The following is a 26,771-nucleotide window of genomic DNA, read 5'->3' on the forward strand; positions in this document are numbered from 1 at the left end:
AAGCAAACCCCGAAAGAACGAATAGCTGGAGGCTGTCAGGACCCATGCTCCTTGAAGTGCATGGAGAAACCTTTCATGAAGGGGGATCTAAACACCCACACATCTCCACATCCACCATGTGGGGCACTTTTTTTTTCCTAGTGGCAGAGGCAAGGCACAGGGGAGCAGGTCCCATTGTACGTTTACTTTTCAGGTCCCTGCTTAAGTCATGTCTGCTAACACCTGATTGGCTGGAGCAAGTCACGTGGCTTAGTCCAATGCTAAGAAGGAAGTATGCTGGGCCCACCCTGAGGCCAAGGCAAGTCTGGGTATGCTAGAGGGGAATGAAGAATTGGGACCAATAATTAGATCCACACAGAATAAAGGCCATTTGTAAACTGTGGAGCTCTGGCCGCACTAATTACTATTATTTCTACCTGTCCAAGAGTCAGGGTACCACAGGCCAAAGCACAAAGCAACCACCACGCATTCCTCTCAAAGCCCCTGAAGGTCAGCTCTCAGGCTGGCCAGGCTGCTGGGAGCGCACCTGCCTGGTGGATCAATAGTAATTTGAGACACTAGGGGGCGCGCTATCTGAGAAACTCTCAGGAACTGAACGCGCAAGGAGTGCCGCCTGCTTCCCAAGTCCTTGGGGGAAGCGCTGGAGCCGGACCATTCTCGGGGCACCCCCCCTCCTCCCTGGCGGGACCTCTGGGCTCCTCCCTCTTCCAGCAGCTCCTGTCCTGCCCACTCCTGGGAGGATGGAGGCTGCGGGGCCGCCTCAAGATAGGAGGTGCTGCTGGGAGGCCCTGAGGAAAATCTTCCCTCGCCTCTGCTTCCACTGCTCCCTGGTGACATACGCGCTGGTGGGTGCCGCGCTCTTCTCAGCCATTGAGGGCAGCCAGGACCTGGGGGCAGATGACCCGGAGTTTGAGGAGTTCCTGGAGAAGCTCTGTGACATCTTGAAATGCAACAGAACAGGTAGGTGGCGTACCTGGGCAGGGCGGGCCTTTTCTCTCTGGGTAGAGGCAGGCCCCAGAGAGGAGAGAACTGCCTTGTAGGAAGCTGAGTCTGGGAGCCCTCTGCTTGCGTCCTGCCCACTCCTGGGCAAGCTTAGGCAAGTGACTTCTCTCTGGGCCTCAGTTTTCCCCTCTGTAAAATGGGGGGTGGGAATAATGGACGGCCTCTCAGGGTTGATGTAAAGAATGTAGGAAAAGTGCTGAGCACCCAGTGGGCTCTCCCTTCCCTTTGCCTCAGTTCCCAGCCCCACCCAGACCGGCAGGCTCTGAGGAGGATGGATTGCTGGAGATTTGATGAGGTGGGGTGGGGTGGATGGGTGACCAGATCTGGAGCTGTGGGTTCCTAGGCTGGTCCTCAGAACTGCCTGCCCCACCCCATGATTCAGTTTACAAGGACTGGAATTCAAGGGACAATCCAAATTGGGCTTGGACTGCCAAGATAGTAGCCTGCCCCCTGCTCTCCTACTTCTTGTTTCATGTGCCCTTTTTTTTTGGGTCGGACTCAGGGGAGGAAGAAGGTGTTGTGAGAAGAACTTGGGTCCTGGTTTCGGTCCCAGTTGCTCTCCCAGCTTGCTGTGTGATCTGGGGCAGATTGCCCTCTCTGGGTCTCAGTCTGCCAGGGAGAAGAAGGCCCACAATCTCAGGCCTGCCAATCACAGGGACCCTGTGGGAAGCAGATGAGACAATGGACATGAAGCCTCTTGGAAGGCACAAGGCACTTTATATATGTCCTTATTGCTTTTCATTCGTATTTGTCACTTATTTCCATGCTGTCTCCTAAAGGTTGGAAAGATGCATTCAACACAGCAAGATAAAATAATAGAGAGTAAATAAAAGACAAAGGAAAAACAGACTCTAAAGTTCAAGGGAACAACAGGGTCCTGTGGTATGACAGGTCCTCAGCCAGGCTGGCAATGACCCCTCCAACCTGTGGGAGGTCCTTCCAGCGGGGGCGGGCCAGAGGCTGATCACAGGTGGCAGAGTCTCCTCTCCGTGGAGGGTCCTATTCCTTCTCTCTGCATCTGTGCCAGACAGACACAAGCCTACTCAGATGACCCAGGAGATGCCATCAGACACTCTGAGCCATCACTGGGTCCAGACTGTCAACAAGTTCAGGGCTTTCCAAACCTGGCCACGTGTCAGAATCATCCAGGGAGCTGGTCTAAAATACACATTCCCAGGCTCTTCCCCAAACCCACTTAATCAGGATCTCCAGGACTGGGCTGGGAATCTTATTTTTAAAAAGTTTCCTGGGTGATTCTGATGCACAGAATGGTATAGGAAAACGGAGCTGGTCCATCCGCATTTTGTACTGATTTTCACTGGAGATGAAAATGCTCAGTAAGTGCTGGTTAGTGCAGACCCTGTGCCACGTGTTTTTCATGCACTGTCTCACTTGATCCTCACACACACCCTATGAGGGGGATATGAATTGTCCCCCTTTTACAGATCAGGAAACTGAGACACTGGGAGTTAAACAACTTGCCCAAGGTCACCCACTAGAAAATGGAGCCAGGGATTCAACCCAGACATTTAGATTCCAAAGCCATGTCATGCTGCCTCCCCGATGGGGAAACTGAGGCTTAGAAAGAGGCCTCTTGTCCACGGCTACAGGAACTAGTCAGGGTCAGAACTGGGTCTAGATTGCAGGTGTCTGGACTCCCAGGTTGGTGCCCATTCAAACGCGTGGTGACTTCCTGCTGTGCCAGGCTCTGTAACATCTTCTTACAACTGTCCCAGCTGGCAGGTGACTTCTGAGATCCCTAAAACCCACTGGCTGCCAGGCCAAAGGTACCATTTGGACACCTCCCCGAGAAACTAGGGCCCCCAGGCCTGCTTCCGCCAAGTCTTCCCAGGTAGCCTCAGCCAGCTGAGCCCAGTATGATCACCACACTCCATCAGGCTTAATGGCTTCCAGGAGTGCATACGGTTTGCAATCACGCAAGAGCCTGCATTTCATAAAAGGCTTTTTCTTTCAGTTCTCAAGACTCGGGGAAAGAGGCAGAGCAGAAGTTAGTAGGCCCCTTTGCAAGGCTTCGAAAGTTCAGAAAGGCCACAGGGCAATTCCATGGCTGAGCTCAGGCCGGACCCCTGTGGGCCTCTCTCTGGGGTGCTCAGCACACAGGGTTATGTGGCCTCCTAATCTCTGCAGGTGCTGGAGCAGTACCTAAACTGCAGAGACATTGAACAAAGGGTTCTGAGATCCTCCATTTAGTGTTGATGAGGGCCGCAAGGCAGGGGGCGTGGTCCCTGGGGAAGACGCCCCTTCCCCTGGGCAGGACCTGTTTTAAAGGGTGTAACCTCTCTCACGCCGGTTGTCTCTTTCTGGAGTTGAGGAAGGTAGGAAGCGGGGTCTCGGGAAGCTGCTGCAGAAGGTGAAGCCCCAGTGGTTTAGCGGGTCTGCAGACCGGTCCTTCCTGAGCTCACTCTTTTTCTGCTGCACAGTGGGTAAGTCCAGGGGCGAGGGCAGACCTGTGAGAGAAAGCTGGGGGTGGGGGCAGGGGAGAGGGGGACGCGGACCCTTGGTGGGGATGAAGGGTTCGATTCATTTAGTGCAAGAAACAGCTGTAGAGTGCCTACCCTGTGCTCAGGGAGATGGCAGTGAGCAGGGCTGCCACTGGCGCATTTGTGCAAATGAGAAGAGGATCCCCTTCCTTCAGGTGGGCATGGCCCCATTCCCCGGGCAAAGGCCCCAGTGAGCGAGGTGTGGGCTGCGTTTCGGCTTCTTCTTGTCTCCCAGTGAGTGCTCTTGTACAAAACACAACCTGCAGGGTACCTGCCTGCCCGGGTTCCTGGACTCGGGGGCAACCAAACGTGGTCAGTGCGATGCGCTCAGGGTATGGCGGGAGCACAGCTCCCCCAGCCTTGGGGCTCGGGAGTGGGTTTCAGAGTCACCAGCATATTGATGGCAGCTGGCTCCAGGGGAATGGAGGAGGGCACGGCGTGGAGAGGGAGGACGGTGTGCCAGAGCAGGCCCGGAAGCGCCAACGATGAGGCAGAGGAGGAAGGGGACCTGCAGCGCTAAGGAGAGCGCACAGTTGCCTGCAGGGGCCGTGCTAAGCTGCCTCCTTTAAAGCCCACAGTGAATCAGGTCGGGGCCCCAAGCCCAGAGAGGTGACGTCAGGGGCCAAGGTCGCTCAGTGAATGGAGCTGGTGCCCACGAGAGCTGTTGAGACTCCAAGTCCAGTGCTCGTTCCCCAGAGTAGGCTGCCAGCTTTGCAGGTCTGCGGGGTGCTGTGGAGACTCTGCTTACCCCTGCTCAGGGAGCCCCAGGGAGAGCCTTGCCCTGCCTGGAAGCAGGGGCCGCTCAGATTCCTGTGTCCCCATGGAGTGGATGACAGTGCCCAGAAGGGAAGGACTTGGAGAGAGGAAGGAGCTGGCCTCGCCCTGTTCCCTGCACTTGCTTTGTACGTGTCTCCAGCCTCCAAGCAAGGGAAAGACTCCTGTGTGACACATTGTCCCAGCGAAGTCCTTTCCGGAGCCCCAGGCAGAGGGGAGGGTGTGGAGGCAGAGCTGCTTCCCTACAGTGAACACTTGCACGTTTTAAGATGGGCTCTGTGGACCCTCAAAGCCACAGATCCTCCTCTCGGTGGCTACACAGAGGGTGGGCTCCTGTGTGACACCGCACATTGGAACTGGGCTGTGGAGATGGCCTTTGCTTCTTCCCTCCCTCCCTTCCTTCTCTCCTTCCTTCCTTCCTTCACAAATACCGAACGCCTATGATTGCAACAGCAGCAGCTGCGCTGGCTAACGCATGTGTATTTATTTATTTACTTGTTTACATCTTTATTGGAGTATAATCGCTTTACAATGGTGTGTTAGTTTCTGCTTTATAACAAAGTGAATCAGTTATACATATGTTCCCATATCTCCTCCCTCTTGCGTCTCCCTCCCACCCTCCCTATCCCACCCCTCTAGATGGTCACAAAGCACCGAGCTGATCTCCCTGTGCTCTGCGGCTGCTTCCCACGTGTATTTAAGACTCATCAGGCTCCCTTTTAAGTTCTTCGTGGTGATTAGCCCATTCACACCTCGCAACAACCCTGAGGTAGCTGTTGTTATTATTCCCACTCTCGGAGGCAAGGCAGGTCCACCATTTTTGCAAGGGGACACAGCTCATGTCTGTCTGGGTCCAGGCTGTCTGGGTCTTAACCTGAAACCCCACTGCCTCTCTCTGTAAGTGACTTTTTCTGTGCCTGGCATGGGGCTGAAATAGCTGGATGCCTCTGAGTCTAATGGAGGCGGGAACAATGAACAGCTAAGCGCACAGACGTGCTCAAGAGGAGAAGCTTGGGCTGTGGAAGTGGGTGAGACAGGGTGGGGGAGGGTGGTCCTGACTTTTGGGGATGGGGGAGAGGCTTGTCTGAGGAAGTGACATTTGAGTGGAAGGATCTGTGGAGATGAACCAGGCAAAGAAGGCTGAGACGGCTTCCCTGGTGGCGCAGTGGTTGAGAGTCCGCCTGCCGATGCGGGGGACGCAGGTTCATGCCCCTGTCCGGGAGGATCCCACATGCCGCGGAGCAGCTGCGCCCGTGAGCCATGGCTGCTGAGCCTGCACATCAGGAGCCTGTGCTCCGCAATGGGAGAGGCCGCAACAGTGAGAGGCCCGCGTACCGGGGGAAAAAAAAAAAAAAGGCTGAGAGAGCTTTCCAGCAAGGCAGCAGGCAAAGCTCCGGGGCTTAGAGGCCCCTCTGAGGTAGAGACCACTGAGGCTGGCGGGCTGTGAGAAGCGGGGCTGGTCTTGCACTCAGGCGCCGTGTCCCTGGGCCAGTATCGGAGGACCTTCTAGTAACTAAGGGCCCCAGCTTCCCTCTGCGGTGCAGCAGCAGGGTGGGCCAGGTGCAGGGGCCAAGCCAGGCCTGGCAGGAGCCACCCCTGCTGGTGGTGAGGGGGTCACAGGAGTGGAGGTAGTGGAGCTGCCCTCGGCCACAGGTCAGGGGCTCCTGGGTCAGCGTCCCCACCAGGAGTGTGACTCATTGCGCAGCCCCTGCCCCTCTTGGGCAGTGAAAAGTACTGGGGCCCCATCTTCATTCAAGAGAGCATCAGTTCAGGAGAATACCGATCCCCGGGGGGCCTGAGCTCACAAAGTCCGTGGCTGGGCACTCGTCCCGGGGTCCCCTCACACTCGGGGTAGAGGTGGCCAGCTGCGGACTCTGGGGGCCAGCCACCTTGGGTCAGAGCTGTGTGACCTCCAGTGAGCAATTTAGCCCATCTGAGCCTTTTTCCCTAATCTATAACTCCTCCCAGACCTGCCTCTGAGGGTCAGCGTGAGGGTCAGCTGCGACTGACAGAAAACCCAACACGGTTGGCTTAAACTGCAAGGAAAATGTGTCACCTCCCAAGTAGGAAGTCCAGTGGGGGACAGCCCTCAGGCTGCTTGATGTGCAGCTCAGCTGTGACATCGAGTATCAGGTTCTCTCCATCCTGCTCAGCGGGTCACACGATGGTCACCAAGGTCCACTTCCCGTCCGGGCATAATTGCATCTCATAGAGAAAAGGCTGGCTGTCATAATCGGCAAGAAACTTCTGGGAAGCCTCCCACCCCGCAAGCCAGTCCCTGGCAAGGGGATTGGATTACAGGGATGACTTAGACGGATCGGATCTATCTCAAAATCAGGTGAGAGAGAAGCAGCGTTCCAGGGAAAGATGGGGGAATGGCTGCTGGGTGAACAACCTGTGCCTACTGCAACACACTTTCTTAAATGGGCACATATGCTTGTGTCCAAGGGCGCCCCCATGTGGTTTCTTTCAGAACCGGTCTCATTCACCTGAATGTTGATATCCAAGCAGGGACAGGTCAGGAGCAGAAAGAGTAACAGTAACTTAATAGCTGCACCACCGAGCGCTTACCAGCACCAGGCGTTGTGCCAATGTGCTTTATATGCATGATTTTTTTTTTTTTTCGGTATGCGGGCTTCTCACTGCTGTGGCCTCTCCCGCTGCGGAGCACAGGCTCCGGACGCTCAGGCTCAGCGGCCATGGCTCACGGGCCCAGCCGCTCCGCGGCATGTGGGATCTTCCCGGACTGGGGCACGAACCCGTGACCCCTGCATCGGCAGGTGGACTCTCAACCATTGCGCCACCAGGGAAGCCCCTATATGCATGATTTTGTTTAATTCTCATGACAGCCCCACGAGGTAAGTGTTGTGACTGTCCCATTCAGCAGTGACCTTGGGCTCTGGGAGGGAAGTCGTTTTGAGCAGGGTAGAAGCAGGGCACAACTGGCCTTTTCAGGGACCCCAGACCTCCAGGGAATGCTTTGAGGAACAACATTTACAGGGGATCAGCAAGCACAAGGAAGAGACTGGAAGCAAGCGGGCTTGAGAGTATGGGGTTTTGTTAGGTTTTTTCTCAAGAACAAAAGGGGACTGATCTAAGGCAGCGTTTTTTAGCCTTGGCACTATTGGCATCTTGGACTAGAGGATTCTTTGTGGCGGGGACTGTCCCATGCATTCATTGTAGGATGTTTGGAAGTATCCCTGGCCTCTACCCACCAGAGGCACCCACCTTTTCCCCTGCTGTCTTCGCCAGTTGCAACAGCCAAATATGTCTCCAGACATTGCCAAATGGCCCTTGGGGGGCAAAATTGCCCCCTGTTGAGAACCACTGATGTAATGCAATGGTTATTAAAGCGTGGTCCCTGGACCAGTGGTGTGAGCATCGCTAGGGAGAACTTGTTAGAGATACAAATTAATTTCCAGGCCCCATCCTAGATCTACTGAGTCAGAAACTAATGGATGTGGGACCAGTGATCTGTGTTTTAGCCAGTTCTCCAGGTGATGCACGTAGATGTTTGAGAAGCACTCTCCTGGGGCAAGTGTTCTCAGGCCAGGCTGCATATCAGAATTACCTGGATATCTTCTACACGCCCCCATGCCTGGACCCCACACCAATCACGTCAGACTTACTAGGGACAGACCCAGGCATCAGTATTTTTCAGAGCCCTCCAGGTGATTCTAATGGTAGTCCAGGCTATGAACCACTGACCTAACGGAAATGCGTTAGCTTGGTTCATATCCCAAGAAAACGATGCTGCCACTCATGGTACAAGTCCACTAAGACATCAAGCCATCCAGTAATTACAACTGGAAGAGGACTGGGGAAGGTTCTTTGCTGCGCGTCATCAATAACGGTCCTGCTGGTAATACTGCTTCCTGTCCTGCATCTCTGGGTCACCTGAAATGCACCTGACCTTTTTGCTGAAAAAGGGACCCCTGAAAGGTATGAGGTTGGTCAATCCCCAGTCATTCCCAATTGGATCAGCCCCCTTGGATTAGGAAGTGTATGGGCTGTTAAATCCTCACAGGCTAAGTGGCGTGGACTGATGGAATTGGAATATCGGCATGCATTATAAGAAATAATATGATTTTCCATAATGCGTTTTAGCATTCAGTAATTGGGTAGGCAATACATTTCCTTCATAGGGGCCTGTGCTCTCTGAGACTTACTTCCTTGATGCGTTCTCTGCAAAGGTGGCATGTCCTCTGGACTGTAAACATATTCCACCCAGAGGCAGCCACGATGGCTTTGTTTGTAATCCACTAAACCCACCTTTGCCAAGGAGAGCATGCATGTGGAGGGAGGTCTTCAGGTGAGGGGTGCCCACAGGCTGTGGGCTGTGCGACTCCGGACGTGTCACCTGACTCCCCTGTTCCTTGTCTATTAAATGCAGTAACGACGATGGTTGCCAGCATTAGGGGTTCTGCTATGTGGGAAATTCTGACTCTTAAAGGCAATTTTCTCCATAAATCCTGTGAGAAATGTGATATTCTTTCCTTTAAATAAAATAGATCTCACCCTGGGACTCCATCCTGGAGGCTGGGGGGCTTCCACTGGGGAGCCTCTCCTGACTTTCCTAGGGGTGCACGAGAGCTGGGGGCTTCCAGGCAACATCTGGAAAACAGGGTGGCTGCCTGCCCCCGGGCCCTGCTGCTGACACCCCTAAGGACTGCAAGGCCTGTGACAATCTCAGGAGCAGGGATATTTGCTGACACTGGGGCCTAGGCTCCTGAGACTCCACGGCCAGGCCTCTCTGAGCTCCTGCCCCACCACGAGGGGCTCCAGGCCCCCTCCTCTCTTCCCCGCTCTGGAGAATCTCTCGTCACTCTCCACAATCACCCTGGCTAGAGCGAGCTACTCCCTGGTGTGCCCGAGGCTGCCGTGGTTTTAGCATTTAAGGGTTTACCAGAACATGAGACTTTCAGTCCTGGGCACATTGGGCCGCTGGTCATCCTCTCCAGGGCCCCCCTCTGTCCCCAACCCCCTCCCTCTTCCTGAGACCCCTTCCCACCCCAATCTCCTCAGTGCTTCTGGGCTTTCACCGAAGCCTGGACCAAGATGCTGTCCTGAGGTCATTTCTGCAACCTCCTCTCCCTGAGGGGAGGGCTGAGCTGCTGGAGACCTGCAGGGAACGGGGAAGGGAAAGAGAGGCAACAGAAAACCTGGGCACCCCCTTAGAAAGTCTGGCCCTGCGGAACAGCCTCAGGTTTCTGATGGGGGGTTTAGCCAGTGCAGGCTCACTCCTGAGCTCTTGGGTCCTGCTGGACAGGTGGGGAGCTGAGTTCAAGGCTTTGCTTCCTGCTCGACTAGGAGCCCCCAGAGGGCGTGACCTCTGCCTGTTCCTCATTGTATCCCAATCCCACCCACGAAAGCCTGGCATAGAGTAGGTGCTCAATAAATGCCCATCCAGGATGGATGCCTTTGTTCTAATCTGTTGGTCTGCTCTTACACATCTTGTTACTGATCTCCACTTGTACTTGCATACTCACGAGGGTGGTTATTTGATTCATATCTGCTTTGCTCACCACTGCGTCCCAGTGCATGCAGTAAGCACTCACGTGCACAAACAATATGAACGCACAGAGAGTTCACCACCCCTGCCGTCAAATGGTACCTCATGGGCGCAGTCAGGGTGGCGTGGAGTGCCCTGGGAGGGGTGCACAGTGATGGGACCTGGTGAGGGCCACAGCCCTCTTCCAGAACCGTGATGAAGATGGGCAGCCTTGCCCCGTGCGTATGCCTGGAGGGCGGAGGCTGAGGCCAGAGTTTGCACAGGAAGCTGCAGCCCTGGAGGAGGTTGGGGCTTAGCCAGTCTGGGAATTGCCTTCCAATTAATTTACATAATTGGGCTGGGGTTTTCTGTATTAGTCATCCTTTATGACACCAAAAATTAAACATAGGCATTAAATACAGAGCTTCTCCCTCTTTGTTGAAGGCAGTGAGCTTGCCCACCCCAGAAGATCCAGCGACTTGTGCTGTGGGGTTCCACATTCCTCCGATCCTGCCCTCTCTAGACACGGGGGGTGGGGGGCTGGGGTGATGGGAGCAGGGGGCTCCTGAAGAGCACGGAGGCTTCAACCTCTCTTTGCTTGACCATCCTGTTCTTGATGGTGGGAGGGTCCCACCCCCTCAGTGCTTCTGACCCAGCAGAGGGAGCTGGCTTGGGAACTGGATGGCCCTGGGGGTTTGACCCCCCCAACTCCACACTTTATCACACGTATGCTCTTGGCTAAGTCACTTCACTTCTCTGAGCCTCAGTTTCCCCATCTGTAATGGTGATAATACTTACCGATGAAGGCTGGTTAATACCCAACCCACAGTAAATGCTCAGAAAAACAGCCATTAGAATGAGGGCGCCCACCTCCCGAGAATGAGGCACTCGCTGTGTGTGAGGTGCTGGTCTCTTGTAATCCTTCCAGCTGGTCCATATACAGAGCAGGTATTGTCATGCCCATGTTACAGATAAGACATCTGAAAATGTGAGCAGTCACGTAACTTTCTAGTAAATGGCAGAGCTGGAATTGGAAACGAGGTCGGTAAGATTCTAGATGCTGGGGTCCTCAACATGTCACTCTCGTTTATGAACACGTCTGACCCACTAAGTCACAAATGGCTCTGAGGGCAGCGATTGTATTTTAGTCACCGTCCAGCTTTCTACCGTCCCAAATACCGTGCGTACTGCTGTACACACCACGGGCACATAATAATTGCCTAATACATAGAAACAAACATAGAGGCCCAGACAACCCAGGAAGGACCAGGGTGGCTTCGTAAAAACTGATGCCTTCATGGAGGATGATGGAGGTGATGGGTGTGTTTGCAAAGCCCGCACATCCTGTCACCTGTGCTCATCCTATCCCTCCAGGTGAGCTGGGCCCATCCTGCTTCAGATGCTCAGAAGTGGCAAAATGCAAGGCAGTCAGCTCCTCCCAAACACGGGGTCGTCTCCTGCCAAGGACATTTCTGGTCAAAGATCTGGACGTGAGTTGTCCCTTATCCTAAAGAGAAGCTGGGTTTCACCACCTGCTCCCCCAGCAAAGCAGACCTAATGTCAGACAAGTGGATGAATGTTTTAAGATGAATTTTTTTTTTTTTTTTTTTGCGGTATGCGGGCATCTCACTGTTGTGGCCTCTCCCGTTGCGGAGCACAGGCTCCGGACACGCAGGCTCAGCGGCCATGGCTCACGGGCCCAGCCGCTCCGCAGCACATGGGATCCTCCCGGACCAGGGCACGAACCCGTGTCCCCTGCATCGGCAGGCGGACTCTCAACCACTGCACCACTAGGGAAGCCCCAAGACGAATATTTTTAAACATGTTGTGTAAAATGTCATATGCCAGGGAGAGGAAGTGGCAGAAGGTCTCTTTAAAGTTTTTTGAGCAGGGGAGGGGGGAGAGCAGCCGACAATCCCGGGCTCTGTCCTCCTTTTCAGGTTACGGCAACACCTACCCTGTCACCAGGCTTGGCAAGCACCTGTGCGTGCTCTGTGCTCTCTTTGGCGTCCCCCTGATGTTCCTGGTCCTCTCAGACACAGGCGACATCCTGGCAACCATCTTATCCATGTCCTACCACCAATTCCAAAAACCCCTTTTCTCCCCCCTCCCCTTCCCAAGTGGCGCTCCGGACCCCCCCGCGAAAGAAGACCTGACACCAATCCCGTAGACGAAGCCATCCCGAGGATTGCCATCAACGACCCAGAGCTCCCGGGCCCCAAACCTGCCCCCTCAATCCCAAGCAGCAACATGGAGCTGTTCGAGAGACTTTTAGCACGAGAGAAAGGGAACACACTGCAGGTGCCCCCTCAGGCCATAGAGGGGAGCTCTTCGCGTCCTGAGCTGGTGTTCCGGGAGACTCTCGTACCCCATCATCAACAACCTGGATGAGGCGGGGCGGCAGGAGGAGAGGCTGGACATCCTCCCTCCCCATCATCGCCCTCGTGGTCGTCGCCTACATTTCCTGTGCAGCTGCCATCCTCCCCATCTGGGAGAAGAAGCTGAACTTCGAAAATGCCTTCCGTTTCTGCTTTGTCATGCTGACCACCATTGGGTTTGGCGAAAATGCCTTCTATTTCTGCTTTGTCACACTGACCACCGTTGGGTTTGGGGACTTTGCTTTCGAACAGCCTCACTTCTTCTTCTTCTCCATTTATATCATCGTTGGGATGGAGATTGTGTGCATGGCTTTCAAGTTGGTGCAAAACAGGCTGATTCACATCTACAGAAATGTCGTGCTGTTCTTTGCAAATGGAAAGTGTTACAATCCTGTTAAAAAGTGAAGGCTCTATCGACTCTCGTGTGATGATGCCGGCCCAGCTGGTTGTTTTGCCTTTTGGGGCAGTGTAGTTAGAGCTGGTGGCACTGCAGCCTGTCACCTGAGGCCTCAGAGTCACACCCTGCATGACAGCTGAATGCAGTCTCGAGGCCCTGCAGAGATGTGGCCAATGCCCTTCCTCTCAGGACATTAGACAAAAACTGTCACCATCCTCCAAAGTTCAATTAATTGCCCTGTCTTCATTTTTCAAAAGCCCCACCTAATGTAGATGAAACCACCTTACAGGTGTCACTGGATTTCTTGCAACATGAGAAAAAATTTACCTTTTGTTTTTGCAATTTGTACTTTCAGCTGAATTAAAATCTTCCTGAGCAGCTCCCCATTTACCCTTGATGAAACAGAGCTAGACTGAGCCACCTCTTTTCTTGGATGAGCGCACGAATGGGATCAGCCCAATCCCAGCCCTTGTAACATACACTGCTGGCACTGAGAGGAATCGTCACCTGTGTTCACAGGGGCCTGGGATAGTTCCTGATTGCCAGATTCGGTGTAGACCAGTGTTCTCACCAAGCAGCACATGATCGCACCTCCTGAATGAGTTGGCATGGGAAAGTATTGATGCTTATGTGAGTGGATGGGTACGTGTAAGGGCTGGCACTCATTGGTGGCTGTACTCGTGACCTGTTCATGAATGAGTTGGCTTGTGAATGGGGCATCTGCGTGGCAGATGCTGTAAGTACCCCACCCATATGGCCTGTTACTCCAGTTCCCTTTGCCTGAGGACTTTCTCCGGCCACGAAAGGATAGGCATGCGCAGGGCAGGCTAGAAGTGCCAAGGAATGAACAGCCCTGAAGCAGTGACCGATGGGCGTGGGTGGATGTATGGCCCCAGCTTCTTGTGCCACGTTCAACACCGTCTCCCTCAGGGGAATCGAGCCTCACTCGCCCAACAGTCCACCCTGTATGGCTTCCTTCATTTCTCTGTCTCCTATCTCCCCTCCTCTTGAGATCACCCCCAGATGACCCACTTGCACACAAAGCTTTGTCTCAGAGTCACTGCTGGGGACCCCAGCCTGGGAGAGGATGTACCAAATTGGTGTATGAACTGGTTGGCCCACGCACGTAGTACTATAAGAGTCGCACTGTTTCCCTAGTCAGTTATTAGAAATGTCTTATTTGAGAGAATCAAAGTTTCTTGAATGCTTCTTTGAGATAATCTTGGAAAAATCAGCTTGTGTCCTGTGATTGGCCAAATCAGTCAGCTCCTGGGTAAATGGTGAATTTCGCTCCAGGGTATAGAACAAAAATCGCAAAAACCAATGAAAAGTGCCAGAGGTTCCAGTTTGAAAAGAAAGGAAGTCAGCAGTCAGAGGGGGCTGACTGATCCTTTCTGGATCTTTCCTCCTCTTCCCCAAACCTATTAGGTTTTTTTGCCCCTTCAGCTCTTTAAGACCTACCTCAGGAAATGGAATTGACACGCTGTGAAGAAGAACCACTGAAAGACATGGGGTTTCAGGCAGCAGCCACCGGGACTAGGGTTTCTGTGGAGTTTCTTGACAACCCTGAAGTCACAGTCGCCCAGTTTCTGTGCAGCAAAGCCCCTCAAACCCAAAGGTAATCAAGACTGGCCACTCAAGTGAGAGCACGGGATCAGATTCAAAGTTCAGTTTGGTAAACGTTCATTGAGTGCTTGCTGTTTTCCAGGCTCAAAGAGGATTGCAAAAATAGGTATATCCTCAGAAACATGGAGGTAATAGCAGGTGGTGTTCAATCTCTCAGCCCCTCCCTTCCTAAGGCAGTAGAGAGTCCTGTTCAAATGCAAACATGGAGTTTGTCAGGGACACGTATTGTGTTAATTGAAGGTCACTGTCATTTGCTACTAGTTATTCTTCTGTGGTTCTGAGGAAATGGCCCAGCATGTCCTCCTGCTCTTCATTTCTTGCATCTCTGCCCTGCACACCCCACATTCCATCTACCTCGGGCTTTTTATTCCCATGCCCCTGGGCAGGAATGTAAATTCATTCCTCCAAGCCTTTGCTTGGTGGTTCTCAGCTTTGCCTGTACACTGACACCTGGGGGCTTCAAAGAATTCATGTGTCTCCCCATCTCTCTCCCCCTGAGATTCAGAAGTCATTGGTCGGGGGTGCCACCTGAGCCATTTAAAAGGTCCCCGAATGGGCTTCCCTGGTGGCGCAGTGGTTGAGAGTCGGCCTGCCGATGCAGGGGACACGGGTTCGTGCCCCGGTCCGGGAAGATCCCACATGCCGCGGAGAGGCTGGGCCCGTGAGCCATGGCCGCTGAGCCTGCGTGTCCGGAGCCTGTGCTCCGCAACGGGAGAGGCCACAACAGTGAGAAGCCTGCGTACCGCAAAAAAAAGAAAAAAATGTCCCCGATCGACCCCAGTGTGTGGTCAGAGTTGAGAGCTTTGCTCTAGCTGCTCTCTCAGCCTGAATGCCCTTCTACCTTGTAGGATTGATGAAGCCTTAAGTTCATGCCTCAGCACACATGTCCCCTCCTCTGGGTAGTGTCCCCTGACTCCTGGTCTCCCCTATGCACCCACCGCATCCACTGTCACCTCTTCCTCTGTTATAGGATTTTAACTAAGGCCTCTGCAAACTCAGAGCTGCCCGAATGAAATGACTGTCTTTTTCACCATCATTGTTCTCTCTTTTAATCCTCCCATCCGTACTCCGCAGTGCCTGCCACACACGGGAGAGCTCTGGGCAAGACTTAGGGGCACAAATGCCAAGGAGGGCAGCCACCACTTAACCGCACACCAGCCACATCCGGACCCCAAGCTGGGTCCTTTCCCAAGTGGCCACCAGGTGGGCGTTGCCAGACCGTGCGGGCCCCGCGCTCCGAGGCCAGCAGGTGGCGCATCCGTAGCCCGGGCCCTCGGAGGAAGGGGCCCCTGGGCGCCGGGAAGGAGAGCGTTGGGTCCCTGTCCTCGCTGCGGACACCCGGGGAAGCAACGCCTCGGACCACGTCCTCAGAGCATCCCTCTCAAGGGGGCACCCCGGACGGCTGTCCCGCATCTCTCAAATCACATGTCCCGCCAAGCTCCTATGAGTGCCTGAAATGTTACCATTTGAGTCTCAGCCACTTGACAGGTGGCGTCCTGTCAGCAATTCTGCCATTAGCTCCCTTTCACCCTGGATGCTTCTCAGATCCACCAGCCTCGTTAGAGAGAGCAGGGCCTTCTGGACCTCATGGAGCTCGCAAGAAAGACACCTGGAAGTTTCTACGATGTGCAGGTGCCCTGTCCCACCTGAAATCTGCTGGGTGGGAGGCCCTGGGAGTGATGCCCAAGAATGGCTGCTGTTGGGGGCTGTGGTTCACTTTCTGTCTCTCAGCTGTGGAGGGGGATTCTCACTGAGAAGCACCGTCCTAAGTGGGAGGGTGGAGAGGCCCAGGGCCAGGCATGCTCTGACCGGAAGGGGCTTGGGGAGGCCTAGTGCTTCCTGGGAGGACTGCTGGGGACAGAGGGACTAGAAGACAGAAGACCTGGCCGGAGTGCCAGTCCTGGCTGTGACCCTGCTTCTGGGTTTCTCCAGAGAGGAGAGGATTGGCCTGGGCAGCCCTTGTGGTCCTGCTGACCCGCACGCCGGCCCCCCTCGCCCCCCACGCCCACCCCACAGCCAGGGTTTGAGTAGCTGCTGCTTTAATGGGTGGAAAGTAGGATTGATTGCCTAGGAGACTGGCTCGTAGGCTGCTGGATGCATTGCTCTGACCTTGGCCTCAGCTTGGGAGGGTGCCTAGCAGATGGGAAGAAGCTTTAATGAGCAACTAATATGTGCCAGGCTCTCTGCCCATGTTACACATTTAAACCTTTGAGCTATATGTGAGGGGTTCACGGTGAAATGGCCCTGGCATCGTGTTGGCGTGTAGTAGGTACTCGGTATATGTCCGTGGTGTGAATAAATCCCTATGACTAATCTACAGAGAAGGTAAATATTGGTGCTCGGATCAGAGCCTTTGCCCCTGAACACTTGTGCCAGACCACTGGGGTGGGCTCTGCTCAGAACTGCCGGAACCTTCCCTAACAGTGTCCCCTCCGCAGTTGGGGTTGGTCTGGGAGAGGCAGCAGTGAGTGGTGACGTGAAGGGAGATCTTAATTCCCTGCCCAGGAATTGAACCTGGGTCGCCTGGATGAAAACCAGTAATCTTAGCCACCACACTCCCTGGCTCTTGCCCCCGGTGAAAAATGCCTCTCACAGAGGCAGAACTGTAAGAACAGGTACAATGTTTATTATTAGAGACAGCAAAACAAGTGGGAGAGCACACAGAGAAACAGTTTGTTTAGTTAAGACAGAAGCAGGGCAGAGATGCAGAGATGCACACCTGGAGAGCAAGGGTGTGGGCGTCCCCCCAATGAGGAGGAGCAACGTGAAGAGGCGGGTAAGTCACTTATATAGGGCGGTTCTTCCGGGTCTGTGTTTACCTCTGGCCAATTATCTGGTTTCTTTTTCCACACCTGCCCTGCCCTAGGACCTTCCCCAACATGCGTGCGCAACGTTTTTCCAAGATGGATTACAGCCCGGAGGGCTATGCGACAGCCTTAGCATCACCTATTATGGGGTGGCGCCCCCTCCTTTTTGACCCCCAAGGAGTCTTTCTGCACATGTGCAATGTCTCCCTTGCCCCAAGGATGGGAAATGTATGACCTCTTGAATTTTTTTTTTTTTTTTGCGGTACACGGGCCTCTCACTGTTGTGGCCTCTCCCGCTGCGGAGCACAGGCTCCAGACGCTCAGGCCCAGCGGCCATGGTTCACGGGCCCAGCCGCTCCGCGGCATGTGGGATCTTCCCGGACCGGGGCACAAACCCGTGTGCTCTGCATCGGCAGGCAGACTCTCAACCACTGCGCCACCAGGGAAGCCCTGACCTCTTGATCTTTTAACAGGGTTTAGTCCCGCTCTGTCCCTGCCATAAAAATGTCCAGTGTCTGGTTATTTACCCCATTTCTGTTACTGGTTTTTATATCGAGGTGCAGATCTCAAAATATCCACAGGAGTCCGGTCATAAATATGTAGTCCGTTTGTCTCTTGCTTCAGGAAATGTAAACAGGGGGCTGCTAATGAATGTCCGGCCTGGAGCCCATCTTCTTCTCACCCCAGGAGGTGTGAACAGGAGGCCAGTTGTAAATATCTAGCCTGGAGCCCATCTATCTCCTGCCTCAGGGTGGACCAGGCCAAGCCCCAGAAGGTGGTGCTTGAAACAAAGGATCAGAGACTTCCACTGACTCTGATCAAGGTCAGTGTGTCAAAGGCAGAGATGATTCACCTGGAAACTGACGAAGCTTATGCTCAGGGTCCTTGCTTGCCTCCACCCTGACAGTGTGGTACATTTTTGTATTTGTTGGCATTTTGTTATTTTTTCTCATTCTAAATAAGTATTCATATTCATACCTAGTTTTGAATGGGCAATTTTGTATTTTTTTTCTTAAAGAGGGCCCCTTAAATTGAATAAACATCCCCAAACCTGCCCCTGGCTGACAGGTACTCAGCAGGAGGAAATGCTGTCCATCTCCTTCAGCCAGCCTCCTGCTGATCCAGTGTCCTCCCCAGACAGAGGTCCAGCCACTCTGCCATCGGCCACAGGCACTGATGTGCATCTATCTGGATCCCCTTTGGCCACATCAGCCTGTGCACACACAGGCACGCAGTAAATAACCTTAAGTGGAGCCACAAACTAACAAGAGCTGTGCCCTGGTTTCTGCCAGGTGGTAAGACTGCCCACTGTCCAGAGATGCCCCCAAAGAAGGTGACTGTTAGAGTCAAGAGGAAGGTACTCAGATACCAGAAACTTCCCTGGGGGCACCCTCAATGTGCTGACCCGGAAGAGACAGTGCAGGCTAGTGGTTAAGGCCTTTGCCTGTGGAGACAGGCAGCCTGGCCAGTGGGCATAACAGTAGTACCTACCTCAAAGGGTTGTTGTGAGGATCGAGCAAGATAATCCATGTGGAGTGCTGTAGCTCAGTGCCCAGCTTTACAAGCGCCTAAAAAAGTCCTAGCTGTCTCCATTACTATGATTAGGAGGCCAAAAATGCCATGTTTCCGCTTTCTCCAGCACCCGTCCCCCACTCCCACTGTGACCGGGGAAAAGGATGCATTTGGTCAGCTTGCAGGACACTCAGCGAGCCCCTGCTGATTCTAGGGTGGTCCCAATCCTGTGGGCCCAGGCAGCATGGGCAGTCCCCAGCCAGGTGGGGCATCTTCAGTGGCTCACACCCTAGCACGTGTGGGGTAGAGGCCCTCTTCCTCGGCTCCCCACTCGGTACCCTGAGGTCTCCAGGCATGACTGCATCCTTCTTCCCCAGCCTGCGCTTGTCTCTTTCTCTTGGTTCCCACAACACCACATTGCCTGATGCTCTCTCTCTGATGGCTCACGTTTTGTTGCTGGGCCCTCCTCATTGGGCTCCAGGGCTTACACCTTGGACCCTTCGTTTCTTCCCTGTCTCCACTCCCTCCCTTTGGCCTCATCCACTCTGATGGATATAAACACCATCTCCAGTCCTGGCCCCAGAACCGCAGACTCCCGACTGCTTCCCCAGCACCTCTCCCTGGACAAGTCCAGGACAGAGCTCTAACCTCTCCTGGGGCCCTGCCCCACCCCATGCATCTGGGGAGTGGCAGCCCCAGCCTGCTAGCAGCTCAAGCCACATGCCTGTGAGGCTGTCTTGACTCTGCCTTCTTCTCTCTCCTGCTCTAACTTGAGAGGCATGTGTGCAGCTTTCAAGGAGCTCCCAGTCTTGAGTGTTCCTCCCAGCGATTCTGATGCCGCTGATTTCAGGCGGGGCCGGGGGACTTCGGCTGCTGCTTCATTCATTTACGCATCGCAAGCTTGTGTTCAATAACCGTGTGCCGGACACTGAGGTATAGCTCTTAAGGAGAGCACTTCTGATGCCCAGGCACGTGGCAGGTGCTCACGTGTGTTGAGGTGGAGCTGGTGACCCAGAGCCCCCTCCCTCAACAGAGAAGCACTAAGAGAGCTGGGTGACAGAGGGGCCAGGCTGAATGGGTACTTGGACTCCCCACCCACTGTAGTCCCTCTGTCTCCTCCCCCATCCCCAGCTTCCTGGAGTTGGGCTGTCAGGGTTGGGCGGGTTAGGCTTCTTGGTTGTTGCCATGGTGACTGATGTGCATCTATCTGTTCAGCAGAGAACTTTGAAGTTGACTTGGATGTGGGATAACAAAGGGCACCTCCATCTTGGATGCAAATTATGGCTTCTTTTCAACCTCCTGGGCTCTTTACTGCTCTGCTTTTGTTCTTGCCATTTAGATCAGAGAATAAAACCCTTTCAAATGCTGTAAATTCAAGACATGGGCAATTAAGGGGCCTCTCTGAGGTTCAAGCCTCCCTTTAGTCTCGTTGGAAAGCGATTTCATGTGTAGGAAAACAGATGACCCTGCAGAGACAGTCAGCATTGCTTGTATGTCACTATCCAATGAATATTTACTAAGCATCTACTATGTGCTAGGACTTGGGGTGGGGTTGGGATGCTGGGGATTCAGTGTGGTACAAGACCAACCAGGTCTCTGCTTTCTTAGAGCTTATGGTAAGGACCACATCTCCGTGCCTCAGTTTCCCCAGAGTACAAGGGGACTGAAGTAGCCCAGGGGTTTTCATACAGAGTTTTCTGAAGCCCAGGCAAAGGTTCCAGCCACTTAACTCCTGTTTTGGCCTGAGTAGCTTTGCTTTGCTCCGTTTTATATATTCTGCTTCCCTATAATGTTTTGTTTGAAGAAAGACGTCCATAACTTAAAACAGAGAGAGAGAGAGAGGAGAGAGAGGTGGGTTAGGAATGAAAACCACCGGCTGAGGGTTCACTAAGGCTCTCTCCAGGTGGAATGTTCTGTGATGTAGATGCTAAGGAGACTGCAGGTTCTCCAGGCTGTTTGGCCACACAGAGACCACAGAAGGAGGTGCATTTAGGATGTAAACCTGCCTGGGATGACAACATCCTGCTTTCATTTTGAACAAAGTAAGGATCCTGGTGGAAAGAGAGCGAATCCCATTCTGTTTCCTTCTGAGTAGACCCAGGGCTTCGCTCTTAATGCATCTGCCTTCTCAGACTCTGGATCCCACCTCGAGGCCCCGCTCTGGCCCTCCCCCCTTCCCCTGCCCGCTGCTGGCCTCCGCACACTTACCCCGTGACTGAGGCCTGTGTCGTCCTCTCTGTCCAGCTGGACTGTGCGTTCTTAGGGCAGGATGTTTGTTGAAGAAATGTTAGTAGATGAGGTGCTGGGGCCCTGTTGGTGCTACTTATTCTTTGGGCCCTGACCCCACCCTGCACCTTTCCTGGGGTTGCTCCCGAAATGCAGGAGGGCCCAGTGGGCAGAGCGCGCCCTCTGCCACCTTCCTTCCCTCCCTTTGCATCACCCACCCTTCCTCCTTCCCGACAGGTGACTGAGGGACACCAGGCCCCATTACAAAGGCGACCTGAGTCTTTCCCCAAAGCCAGTCACATGGCCCAGCCAATCCCACTTAGAGCCATCATGCTGCCTGGGCCCACTGGAGGGTCTCGCCGGTATTGTGACCCTTAGGCTGAGTCATCTTATATTTGGTTACCCTTCACTCTGAAGGCCAAATTGATGCAAAGAACAAGGAGAGGTTTTGGATGGGAGAACAGCTTCTATTTAAACACCCTGAACTTGGTAAAGTTGCCCCACTGTGTGGGACTGTTGACATTTTGCTCTCTTGCCTGATCATTGCGGGGTCCATTGGGAGATCAGAGCACTCAGGCGCTCTGCACGGTCCTGGCACACGGTGGGCTTGCAGTACGGACAGGAGGATGGACTGTCTGCTGCTGGGCATGTAGGCTTAGCGGCCTCTCGGCTTTACCAGCTTTGGGGAATCCCTTCCTTCTGGGGATGTGTGCAGTTCAGTGTCATCAGCAATCCCGCTAACCAGCCCCTCCCTCATCTTTGGGGAGATGTGAGCTGTGGAGAACAGAGAGAAAGGGCCGTGTCAGGATCTGAAGCAGGCTGGTCGGTCGGCACACAATTTACAACCCTTTTCACCTTCTCATTTTCCAGTTGCATAAAGACCTTAAAAAAAAAAACCTTAAAAATTAGCAATATATATTCATGCAACTATTTTAGAAAGCATTTGACACTTGCTGGGAAGGGTGAAGCTGTGGGTATCCCATGATCCAGCAGTTCCCCTCCCAGGCACAGACCCTGGGGAAACTCGGGCCACACATCTCCAGTGTGTTATTAGCAACACTGCTACTAACAAATGCGGGACACCACAATGTCCATCCACAGAAGGAACAAAGAAATTGCGATATGGTCCTGAAATGGAATTCTATACAGCAGTGATTAGGAATGAACGTTAGGTATACATCATATGGACGAACCTCACCAGTGATATTGGTGAGACTGAAAAGGAACCAGATAGAGAAAGAACACCTACAGGATGATTCCACTTATAAAAAGATAAAAAACAGGCAAACCTCAATTATATTTTTAGGAAAATGCCATAGGTGGTAGAATTGTAAAAAGGGCAAGGAACAGAAAATTCAACAAGTCAAGAACTCTAGGGGAAAGGAGGTTATTGTGATGGAGGAGAGAACCCCAGAAGCTCCGGGGCTTCCGGCTGGGTTTTTAAAAAAAAATATTTATTTTATTTATTTATTTTTGGCCACATTGGGTCTTCATGGCTGCATGCAGGCTTTCTCTAGTTGCGGCGAGTGGGGGCTACTCTTTGTTGCGGTGTGTGGGAGTCTTACTGTGGTAGCTTCTGTTGTTCTGGAGCATGGGCTCTAGGCGCACGGGCTTAAGTAGTCGTGGCACACGGACTCAGTAGTTGTGGCGCATGGGCTCTAGAGCGCAGGCTCAGTAGTTGTGGTGCACGGGCTCAGTTGTTCCGCGGCATGTGGGATCCTCCCGGAGCAGGGCTCGAACCCGTGTCCCCTGCATTGGCAGGCGGATTCTTAACCACTGCGCCACCAGGGAAGCCCCCGGCCGTGTTTTATATCTTGACCCGGGTGGGGTTCCATGAGGCTCAGTGAACAGTTATTTTTTACTCTGTAAACATATGTTTTGTGCCCTCTTCTGTATGTATGATATATCCCATAATAAAGATATGAGAAAGAAGCATTAGAAGTTTCTGGTAAATAACACTTCAAAAAAATTGGAAGGGCATAAAGTTACCCGTGGAGAGTAAAAATCTTCACCTTCCTACTCTCCCCCCCCACACACTATTTTCAGTCCCTGGAACTAAATACAGTCAGTACTGTATTGACTGTACAGTATCTGTCTGCATTTTGCATGAGTACATGTATTTATAGCCTTTTTGATAAGTTCACTTGTTTTCCTAAATGAATCATCGCAGACACGCTATCCTGTGATATTCGATTTCACAAATCAAAGAATGAAGAATGTCTTGGATACTTTTCCGTGGTAAACCTTGCACTACCTCGTTTTCTTAAGTGGCCACTGGGTATTTCACTGTAAGGGTGACCACCACTTACTTTCACAGTCCCCCGTGTGCAGCCAATCAGGAGCTTCCAGATTTTTCCTACTGCAATTCTAAAGTCACCTAAGTGACTTGACATGCAAATGTCTTAACTAATTTTCAAAAGATTTCTCATCCTAAATATTTTCTCTCATTCAAAGGGTTTGGCAAATGCCTGGGGTTGCAGAAGATATTCATGCTGCCATTTTAAAGGGATTTGTTTTCTACTCTCCTCAGAGGAATTAGGGTGCAAAATCTGGAACCTCAAAAATAAGACCCAGAAAGTCACCCAGGTAACAGCACCTCTGGCCACCTGTGCAAAAACGGTGGACCAGAACCTTCCCAAAGGCTCCTAGAAAAGGGACAGCTCTCCCGTGTGTGTGTGCTTATGTGTATGTATGTGTGTGAGTGTGTGTACCTATGTATACATGTGTATGTGTGTGTGAGTGTGTACGTGTGTGTGTGTGTGTCCCTGTGGCACCCAAACACTGGTTTTGCAGGGAGACAACATCTTCTACAACAAGACAATAGTCAATGTAAATCCAATTGGACATAATGACTGGATTTCTCTTCCCGCTCAAAGATGGTGACAGTGATTTCTCAGATGCCTTTTAGTTACAGACAAGTTTCTGAACAAAATAATTAGGTTTGGGGCTTTGCAGTCGGCCCTATTGGACTATTGATTATCCACTAAAATCTCCTGCCCTGCGGACGTCTGGGTATGCGGTCAGCATAGCAAGTGGGCAAAGACAGCCCTGAGTGGGCGGGGGGAGCCTCCCAAGTCCCTTCTAGCATCCTCTGCTGCTGAGGGCTGCCTGTGGGCACCCACCTGTCGGCCCCTCCAGTGTTGCACACCAGCTGTCCCCAAACCATGAAGGCCCAGGAAGCAGGGCTCTAGTCCTCACTGCCCGGACCTCACACGTGGTGTGGCTTTGGGCATGCCTCTGTCCCTCTCTGAGTCTGCTTTCTCGCGTGGAAAAGGTAGCCATTAGACTCAATGACGTCCGAGGCCCCTTCCAGCACTGATGTTCTATCCCCACACCATCCAGCAGAAATATAATGTGAGCCACACACTCCAGCCATGTAGGTAATTTAATTCCTAGCAGCCATGTTTTAAAAAAGTAAAAAGCAACGGGTGAAATTAGTTTTAATAATATATTTTATTTAACCTAATGTATCTAAGATATTGTTTCAGCATGTAACAATACAAAACATTAATGAAACTCTTTACATTTTTTTCATACTAAGTCTTTGAAACTCCGTGTGTATTTTTTTTCATATTCTTTTATTGGAGTATAATTGCTTTACAATGTTGTGTTAGTTTCTGCTGTACAATGAAGTGTACCAGCTCTAGGTATACATATATCCCCTCCCATCCCATCCATCTAGGTCATCACGGAGCATCAAGCTGAGCTCCCTGTGCTATACAGCAGATTTTATACTTACAGCACGTCTCACTTCGGCCTGTGGCATTTCAGGAGCTCTGTGACCATGGGTGGTGAGTGGCTCCTGGACTGGACAGGGCAGGTCGGCCCATCCACTCTGCCTGTGCAGATGCGCACACTGAGGCAGAAGGCTCCTCACTGTGCCTCTGATGCCAGTCCCAGGGGTCTACTCTGTACAGTGCACAGCGCAAGCCATCCTTGGGGGAGACAGAGAGGAAGGAATTGCTTCCCTTGCCATCAAGGGGCGAATGACCCAGGTGGAAAAAAGAAAAAGAATGAGCGCAGGGCTTCCCTGGTGGCGCAGTGGTTGAGAGTCCACCTGCCGATGCAGGGGACACGGGTTCGTGCCCCGGTCCGGGAGGATCCCACATGCCGCGAAGCGGCTGGGCCCGTGAGCCATGGTCGCTGAACCTGTGCGTCCGGAGCCTGTGCTCTGCAACGGGAGAGGCCGCAACGGCGAATGGCCCGCGTACTGCAAAAGAAAAAAAAGAATGAGCCTAGATGGACCTACTGCGGAAGAGCGCTGGCTGGTAAATGCTTTGGGGGACAGGCTATCAGGGCTTTGTGTATTCTTGGAGGTAGTGGCTCAGGGCGGGCTGTGGGTCATCCCAGGTTTGACTTTGTGACGACAGAGCACCTGAGTTGGGCTCTCGGGCGAGGAATAAGGTTTGCAGTCAGAGGGATATGAGGAGAATGTGAATGATGTCTGTTGCTGGGGCACCGAGGAGGCCAGTGTGATTAGAGCAGAGGGTGGGAGCTGGGGGTGCAGTGGGTGGATTGCGGACCACCCTAAAATGTAGGCAGGAGGGTTTAGACAGGAGCATTAGCGAACCGCCTCAGGCTCTTGAGCTGGGGAGGGGCTCGTTGGAAGCAGTGGTTCATTGAGATCCGCTGAGTCACCGATGGATTGGAGGCAGTACCTGGTGCCAGGGAGCGGGTGAGAGGCTGCTTTGCAGGAGGTGGTGACTGGGGTTGGGGGGGTCTTAAAAGGAAAGAGGAGCCGTTCTACAGAGTTAGAGGACGCCTGTCCCATGGCCGTGAGCCTTCAGCTTTGATGGTGAAAACGTGACCATGTGATGACATCTGGGCGTTTGGCTTCTGGCTGGGCTCCCCTTCCCAAGGGCATTCTATGTGGATGGATCTGCCTAAGCAAAGACTCAGAGTCAGGAAGGAACAGAGGCTGGGGGGCTGGGGGTGGGCGCGGGACGGCTGCAGGTAACTGCTGGGGAGGGAGGGGGCATGAAATGACTCAATTATTTGAGGCTTGTTAAACAAGCAGAGATGTCAATTCCTCATGGGATCAGAAATAGAGTGGGTCTTTTGGTGAGTTGGTGGGATAGTGGGAAAAAGGTTTTTCAAACCCAACCAGGTAGGAGGAGGCAGGGGCTTGGGTAGGTAGGAGAAAGGGGGTGAACAGTGCAGGTGAAGGACGTCACTTTTGCAAAGGCACGTGAGCTGGGCTGGGCATAGCACTTTGCGGTCTCTATACAGCCTGTGAGAATAGAGGTCAATTCCTCGAGTTACCCCCAGAGGGCGCTCACTGCTTAAATGATCAGGGAAACCTGACTCAACAGCTGCATTTATTGATACTTTGTGCCAGGCAGTGTGAGGCTCTGCGGGGATGACGTGGGGAGCAAGACGCCAGAGGTCCTGCCCTGGCCTCAGCTTGCGTGGCGGAGGGATATAGAAGTCAGACATTAATGACAGGCTCATCAGTAAAATTGTGATTATAATGAAAAGTACCAGGAATGAAAGGTTTAGGGACCTATCAAGATAGTACAGGGGAAAAATGCATAGGGGTCAGGGATGACTTCCCTGAGAAGAAATACCTCTCCATCCATTTACTTTCAACCTACCTGTGTCTTGACCTGAGACATACAGGCTAAGGGGGAGCTAACTAGTTAAAAGGGGTAAGAGGGAAGGACATTCTAGGCGGCATCAATGGCCTGAGCAAAGGCCCTGGGGTGAGAAGGAGTACGGGATGTATGAACAGATGGGAGACTAGGAATGAGAAAGATAATCAGACAAAGAGGGAGAGGAAGAGCTTCGCAGGCAGAAGGAATGGAGAGTGCAAAGGCCCTGAGGCAGGGAACCCTACTGAAAGGAGCCCTCTGTGGCTGGAGGGGGAAGGCAGGGGCCAAGTGGCATAAGATGTGTGGAGGCTGCATGACCCAGGCTGGGAAGGGCCTCCGGGCCAGGGCTCCTCAGGCTGCAATGCTGGGACCTTCGTGACACACAAAGATATCTGAAGCCATGTGAGAGCCCAGATAATTATAAGGGAATCCAATTTCAGATCAGAGTCAAGAGCAATGTGGCAAA

At 52.9% G+C, this 26,771-nt stretch overlaps 1 protein-coding gene across 1 annotated transcript; it reads left to right on the forward strand.

Annotated features, from left to right (window-relative positions):
• Positions 1–740: 740 nt before the first annotated feature.
• On the forward strand, positions 741–12,551 carry KCNK18 (potassium two pore domain channel subfamily K member 18; the record flags this gene model as incomplete). The annotated part of the gene is given in 6 exon segments (XM_082672974.1): positions 741–960; positions 3,330–3,446; positions 11,709–11,870; positions 11,873–12,120; positions 12,122–12,190; positions 12,192–12,551. Coding segments are annotated over 6 exon segments (1,176 nt in total).
• Between the last annotated feature and the right edge of the window lie 14,220 nt (positions 12,552–26,771).

The sequence above is a fragment of the Grampus griseus genome (assembly GCF_964374135.1).
Source record: "Grampus griseus genome assembly, chromosome: 16".
In the NCBI taxonomy this organism is placed as follows: domain Eukaryota; kingdom Metazoa; phylum Chordata; class Mammalia; order Artiodactyla; family Delphinidae; genus Grampus; species Grampus griseus.